Below are 7501 nucleotides of genomic sequence, written 5' to 3' on the forward strand. Positions count from 1 at the left end.
CCGGCAAGGAGGAGCTGGAGTTGGAGCTGGGGCGCATCCGCAGCTCCGCCGAGGACACGCTGCGCAGCAAGGAGCGGGCGGAGCAGGAGGCGGCGCGGCAGCGGCAGCTGGCGGCCGGGGAGGAGGAGCGCCGCCGCGAGGCCGAGGAGCGCGTGCAGAAGAGCCTGGCGGCCGAGGAGGAGGCGGCGCGGCAGCGCAAGTGTGCCCTCGAGGAGGTGGAGCGGCTCAAGGCCAAAGTGGAGGAGGCGCGGCGCCTGCGCGAGCGCGCGGAGCAGGAGTCGGCCCGGCAGCTGCAGCTGGCGCAGGAGGCGGCCCAGAAGCGGCTGCAGGCAGAGGAGAAGGCGCACGCTCGCGCCGGGCGCAGGCCGAGCAGGCCGCCCTGAAGCAGAAGCAGGTGGCCGACGCCGAAATGGAGAAGCACAAGAAGTTCGCCGAGCAGACCCTGCGGCAGAAGGCGCAGGTGGAGCAGGAGCTGACCACGCTGCGGCTGCAGCTGGAGGAGACGGACCACCAGAAGGGCATCCTGGACGAGGAGCTGCAGCGGCTGAAGGCAGAGGTGACGGAGGCCGCCCGCCAGCGCAGCCAGGTAGAGGAGGAGCTCTTCTCCGTGCGCGTGCAGATGGAGGAGCTCGGCAAGCTGAAGGCGCGCATCGAGGCGGAGAACCGCGCGCTCATCCTGCGCGACAAGGACAACACGCAGCGCTTCCTGCAGGAGGAGGCGGAGAAGATGAAGCAGGTCGCCGAGGAGGCGGCGCGGCTGAGCGTGGCCGCCCAGGAGGCGGCGCGGCTGCGGCAGCTGGCCGAGGAGGACTTGGCGCAGCAGCGGGCCCTGGGCGAGAAGATGCTCAAGGAGAAGATGCAGGCCGTGCAGGAGGCCACCCGGCTCAAGGCCGAGGCCGAGCTGCTCCAGCAGCAGAAGGAGCTGGCGCAGGAGCAGGCCCGGCAGCTGCAGGAGGACAAGGAGCAGATGGCCCAGCAGCTGGCCCAGGAGACGCAGGGCTTCCAGCGGACCCTGGAGGCGGAGCGGCAGCGGCAGCTGGAGATGAGCGCCGAGGCCGAGCGCCTCAAGCTGCGCGTGGCTGAGATGAGCCGGGCCCAGGCCCGGGCCGAGGAGGACGCCCAGCGCTTCCGCAGACAGGCCGAGGAGATCGGCGAGAAGCTGCACCGCACCGAGCTCGCCACGCAGGAGAAGGTGACCCTGGTGCAGACGCTGGAGATCCAGCGGCAGCAGAGCGACCGTGACGCTGAGCGCCTGCGGGCCGCCATCGCGGAGCTGGAGCGCGAGAAGGACAAGCTCAAGGAGGAGGCCAAGCTGCTGCAGCTGAAGTCTGAGGAGGTACCGGCCCTCCCCACCCGCGCACGTGGACGGGCCCCGGGCGGGGCCGTGCTCCGGGGACGCCCCCGATGTCCCTGACCCTCTTCCTCTCTGCCCCCCTTTGCAGATGCAGGCTGTGCAGCAGGAGCAGCTGGTGCAGGAGACGCGAGCCCTCCAGCAGAGCTTCCTGTCTGAGAAGGACAGCCTTCTGCAGCGGGAGCACTTCATCGAGCAGGAAAAGGCCAAGCTGGAGCAGCTCTTCCAGGATGAGGTGGCCAAGGCGCAGAAGCTGCGGGAGGAGCAGGAGCGGCAGCAGCGGCAGATGGAGGAGGAGAGGCAGCGGCTGGTGGCCAGCATGGAGGAGGCCCGGCAGCGCCAGCACGAGGCCGAGGAGGGCGTGCGGCGCAAGCAGGAGGAGCTGCAGCTGCTGGAGCAGCAGCGGCAGCAGCAGGAGAAGCTTCTGGCGGAGGAGAACCAGCGGCTGCGTGAGCGGCTGCAGCGCCTGGAGGAGGAGCACCGGGCCGCACTGGCGCACTCAGAGGAGATCGCTGCCTCGCAGGCTGCAACTGCCGGAGCCCTGCCCAATGGCCGGGATGCCCATGACGGCCCGGCGGCAGAGGCGGAGCCCGAGCATGCCTTCGATGGCCTTCGGCGGAAGGTGCCGGCCCTGCGGCTGCAGGAGGCGGGCGTCCTGAGCGCCGAGGACCTGCAGCGGCTGGTCCAGGGCCGCACAACCGTGGCTGAGCTCAGTCAGAGGGACAACGTGCGTGGCTACCTGCAGGGCCGCAGCGGCATTGCCGGGCTGCTGCTGACGCCCACCAATGAGAAGCTGAGCATCTACGCGGCCCTCCGGAGGCAGCTGCTGAGTCCAGGCACAGCTCTCATCCTGCTCGAGGCCCAAGCCGCCTCCGGTTTCCTCTTGGACCCCGTGCGGAACCGACGGCTGACCGTCAATGAGGCCGTGAAGGAGGGCATCGTGGGCCCCGAGCTGCACCACAAGCTGCTGTCGGCCGAGCGCGCCGTCACCGGCTACAAGGACCCCTACACCGGGGAGCAAATCTCCCTCTTTCAGGCCATGAAGAAGGACCTCATCGTGCGCGACCACGGCGTCCGCCTGCTGGAGGCCCAGATCGCCACGGGCGGCATCATCGACCCGGTGCACAGCCACCGCCTGCCCGTGGACGTGGCCTACCAGCGCGGCTACTTCGACGAAGAGATGAACCGCATCCTAGCGGACCCGAGCGACGACACCAAGGGCTTCTTCGACCCCAACACGCACGAGAACCTCACCTACCTGCAGCTGCTGGAGCGCTGTGTGGAGGACCCCGAGACGGGCCTGCGCCTGCTGCCCCTCACAGACCAGGCTGCCAAGGGTCGGGAGCTGGTCTACACCGACTCGGAGGCCCGGGACGTGTTCGAGAAGGCCACCGTGTCTGCACCATTTGGCAAGTTCCGGGGCAAGACGGTGACCATCTGGGAAATCATCAACTCCGAGTACTTCACGGCAGAGCAGCGGCGGGATCTGGTGCGGCAGTTCCGCACGGGCAAGGTCACCGTGGAGAAGATCATCAAGATCGTCATCACGGTGGTCGAGGAGCACGAGCAGAAAGGGCAGCTTTGCTTCCAGGGTCTGCGGGCCCTGGTCCCTGCTGCCGAGCTGCTTGAGAGCGGTGTCATCGACCGTGACCTCTACCGCCAGCTGCAGAAGGGCGAGCGCTCAGTGCAAGAGGTGGCCGAGGTGGATGCTGTGCGGCGGGCCCTGCGGGGTAGTGACGTCATCGCAGGGGTGTGGCTGGAAGAGGCAGGACAGAGGCTGAGCATCTACGAGGCCCTGAAGAAAGACTTGCTGCAGCCGGAGGCAGCTGTGGCACTTCTGGAGGCCCAGGCTGGCACCGGGCACGTCATCGACCCCGCCACAAGCGCCCGGCTCACCGTGGACGAGGCGGTGCGTGCTGGCCTGGTGGGGCCCGAGCTGCATGAGAAGTTGCTGTCGGCCGAGAAGGCCGTGACCGGCCACAAAGACCCCTACTCGGGGCAGAGCGTCTCCCTGTTCCAGGCCCTAAAGAAGGGCCTCATCCCCAGGGAGCAGGGCTTGCGCCTGCTGGATGCCCAGCTGTCCACAGGTGGCATCGTGGACCCAAGCAAGAGCCACCGTGTGCCCGTGGACGTCGCCTATGCCCGTGGCTACCTGGACGAGGAGACCAGCCGAGCCCTGTCGGCGCCCAGGGACGACGCCAAGACCTACTCCGACCCCCGCACACAAGAGCCGGTCACCTACAGCCAGCTGCAGCGGCAGTGCCGGTCCGACCCGCTCACGGGGCTGAGCCTGCTGCCACTCTCGGAGAAGGAGGCCCGGGCCCGGCGGGAGGGACTCTGCTCTGAGCTGCAGGCTCGCGAGACCTTTCAGAAGACCCCTGTCGAGGTCCCCGTGGGCAGCTTTAAGGGCAAGACGGTGACTGTGTGGGAGCTCCTCAGCTCCGAGTACTTCACGGCGGAGCAGAGGCAAGAGCTAGTGCGGCAGTTCCGCACGGGCACGGTCACCGTGGAGAAGATCATCAAGATCATGATCACCATCGTGGAAGAGGTGGAGACCGTGCGCCGGGAGAGGCTGTCTTTCAGTGGCCTCCGTGCCCCTGTGCCAGCCAGCGAGCTCCTGGCTGCCGGCGTCCTCAGCAAGGCCCAGTTCGAGCAGCTCAAGGACGGCAAAACGTCCGTGAAAGACCTGTCGGAGGTGGGCTCCGTGCGTACGCTCCTCCAGGGCAGCGGCTGCCTGGCCGGCATCTACCTGGAGGACTCCAAGGAGAAGGTGACCATCTACGAGGCCATGCGGCGCGGCCTGCTGAGGCCCAGCACGGCCACTCTCCTGCTCGAGGCGCAGGCAGCCACCGGCTTTCTGGTGGACCCCGTGAGGAACCAGCGCCTGTATGTCCATGAGGCCGTGAAGGCGGGCGTCGTGGGGCCCGAGCTGCACGAGAAGTTGCTGTCGGCCGAGAAGGCCGTGACCGGCTACACCGACCCCTACTCTGGCAACACCATCTCCCTCTTCCAGGCCATGAAGAAGGGCCTGGTCCTTAGGGATCACGGCGTCCGCTTGCTGGAGGCCCAGATCGCCACGGGCGGCATCATCGACCCGGTGCACAGCCACCGCCTGCCCGTGGACGTGGCCTACCAGCGCGGCTACTTCGACGAAGAGATGAACCGCATCCTAGCGGACCCGAGCGACGACACCAAGGGCTTCTTCGACCCCAACACGCACGAGAACCTCACCTACCTGCAGCTGCTGGAGCGCTGCGTGGAGGACCCCGAGACGGGCCTGCGCCTGCTGCCCCTGAAGGGAGCTGAGAAGACGGAGGTGGTGGAGACCACGCAGGTGTACACAGAGGAGGAGACCCGCAGGGCGTTTGAGGAGACGCAGATCGACATCCCCGGTGGCGGTGGCCGCGTCGGCTCCACGATGTCCCTGTGGGAAGTGATGCAGTCGGACCTGATCCCAGAGGAGCAGCGGAGCCGGCTCATGGCCGACTTCCAAGCCGGCCGGGTGACCAAGGAGCGCATGATCATCATCATCATCGAGATCATCGAGAAGACCGAGATCGTGCGCCAGCAGAATCTGGCTTCGTACGACTACGTCCGCCGCCGCCTCACGGCCGAGGACCTGTACGAGGCTCGCATCATCTCCCGCGAGACGTACCACCTCCTCCGGGAGGGCACCACGAGCCTCCGCGAGGTGCTGGAGGCGGAGCCAGCCTCGCGCTACCTGTATGGCACAGGCTGTGTAGCCGGCATCTACCTACCAGGCTCCAGGCAGACGCTCACCATCTACCAGGCCCTCAAGAAGGGGCTGCTCAGTGCCGAGGTGGCCCGTCTTCTGCTGGAGGCGCAAGCGGCCACAGGCTTCCTCCTGGAGCCCGTGAAGGGCGAGCGGCTGACGGTGGACGAAGCCGTGAGGAAGGGCCTGGTGGGCCCCGAACTGCACGACCGGCTGCTCTCGGCTGAGCGGGCTGTGACCGGTTACCGGGACCCCTACACGGAGCAGACGATCTCGCTCTTCCAGGCCATGAAGAAGGACCTGATCCCTGCCGAGGAGGCCCTGCGGCTGCTGGACGCCCAGCTGGCCACGGGTGGCATCGTGGACCCGCGCCTGGGCTTCCACCTGCCCTTAGAGGTGGCCTACCAGCGTGGCTACATCAGCAAGGACACGCACGACCAGCTGTCGGAGCCCAGCGAGGTGCGCAGCTACCTGGACCCCTCCACGGACGAGCGCCTCAGCTACACGCAGCTGCTCAAGAGGTGCCGTCGCCACGAGACCAGCGGCCAGCTGCTCCTGCCGCTGTCCGACGCCCGCAAGCTGACCTTCCGTGGGCTGCGCAAGCAGATCACCGTGGAAGAGCTGGTGCGCTCGCAGGTCATGGACGAGGCCACGGCGCTGCAGCTGCAGGAAGGCCTGACCTCCATCGAGGAGGTCTCCAGGGACCTGCAGAAGTTCCTCCAGGGCACCAGCTGCATTGCCGGTGTCTTCGTCGATGCCACCAAGGAGCGGCTGTCCGTGTACCAGGCCATGAAGAAGGGCATCATCCGCCCTGGCACGGCCTTCGAGCTCCTGGAGGCGCAGGCGGCCACCGGCTATGTCATTGACCCCATCAAGGGGCTCAAGCTGACTGTGGAGGAGGCCGTGCGCATGGGCATCGTGGGCCCCGAGTTCAAGGACAAGCTGCTGTCGGCCGAGCGCGCCGTCACCGGCTACAAGGACCCCTACTCCGGGAAGCTCATCTCCCTCTTCCAGGCCATGAAGAAGGGCCTCATCCTGAAGGACCACGGCATCCGCCTGCTGGAGGCCCAGATCGCCACGGGCGGCATCATCGACCCCGAGGAGAGCCACCGGCTGCCCGTGGAGGTGGCCTACAAGCGCGGCCTCTTCGACGAGGAGATGAACGAGATCCTGACTGATCCCTCCGACGACACCAAAGGCTTCTTTGACCCCAACACGGAGGAGAACCTGACGTACCTGCAGCTCATGGAGCGCTGCATCACAGACCCCCAGACCGGCCTGTGCCTGCTGCCCCTGAAGGAGAAGAAGCGGGAGCGGAAGACGTCCTCCAAGTCCTCAGTGCGCAAGCGGCGCGTGGTGATCGTGGACCCTGAGACGGGCAAGGAGATGTCCGTGTACGAGGCCTACCGCAAGGGCCTCATCGACCACCAGACGTACCTGGAGCTGTCTGAGCAGGAGTGCGAGTGGGAGGAGATCACCATCTCCTCCTCCGATGGCGTGGTCAAGTCCATGATCATCGACCGCCGCTCAGGCCGCCAGTACGACATCGACGAGGCCATCTCCAGGAGCCTCATCGACCGCTCGGCGCTGGACCAGTACCGTGCTGGCACGCTCTCCATCACCGAGTTCGCCGACATGCTCTCAGGCAACGCTGGTGGCTTCCGCTCCCGCTCCTCTTCCGTGGGGTCCTCCTCCTCTTACCCCATCAGCCCCGCCCCCTCCAGGACCCAGCTGGGCTCGTGGTCAGACCCCGGTGAGGAGACGGGGCCCGTGGCCGGCATCCTGGACACGGAGACGCTGGAGAAGGTGTCCATCACGGAGGCCATGCACCGCAACCTGGTGGACAACATCAGCGGGCAGCGGCTGTTGGAGGCCCAGGCCTGCACGGGGGGCATCATCGACCCCAGCACAGGCGAGCGCTTCCCTGTCTCCGATGCCGTCGGCAGGGGCCTGGTGGATAAGATCATGGTGGACCGCATCAACCTGGCGCAGAAAGCCTTCTGCGGCTTCGAGGACCCGCGCACCAAGACCAAGATGTCGGCCGCTCAGGCCCTGAAGAAGGGCTGGCTCTATTATGAGGCGGGCCAGCGCTTCCTGGAGGTGCAGTACCTGACGGGGGGCCTCGTTGAGCCCGACGTGCCGGGCCGGGTGTCGCTCGACGAGGCCCTGCAACGCGGCATGGTGGACGCCCGCACGGCCCAGAAGCTGCGAGACGTTGGCGCGTACTCCAAGTACCTCACCTGTCCCAAGACCAAGCTCAAGATCTCCTACAAGGACGCGCTGGAGCGCAGCATGGTGGAGGAGGGCACGGGGCTCCGGCTGCTGGAGGCCGCTGCCCAGTCCAGCAAGGGCTACTACAGCCCCTACAGCGTCAGCGGCTCCGGCTCCGCGGCCGGCTCCCGCTCGGGCTCCCGCTC

At 67.3% G+C, this 7501-nt stretch overlaps 1 protein-coding gene across 1 annotated transcript in view; it reads left to right on the plus strand.

Moving 5' to 3' along the window:
* Window positions 1-7501, plus strand: part of LOC144226670 (plectin-like) — a 34930-nt gene that overhangs the window by 27026 nt on the left and 403 nt on the right. Inside the window, 3 exon segments of the mRNA XM_077758131.1 lie at window positions 9-355; window positions 358-1336; window positions 1443-7501. Of these exon segments, the coding sequence (XP_077614257.1) occupies window positions 9-355; window positions 358-1336; window positions 1443-7501 (7385 nt within the window).

This window comes from Crocuta crocuta, unplaced genomic scaffold, assembly GCF_008692635.1.
Source record: "Crocuta crocuta isolate KB4526 unplaced genomic scaffold, BGI_CrCroc_1.0 scaffold327, whole genome shotgun sequence".
In the NCBI taxonomy this organism is placed as follows: domain Eukaryota; kingdom Metazoa; phylum Chordata; class Mammalia; order Carnivora; family Hyaenidae; genus Crocuta; species Crocuta crocuta.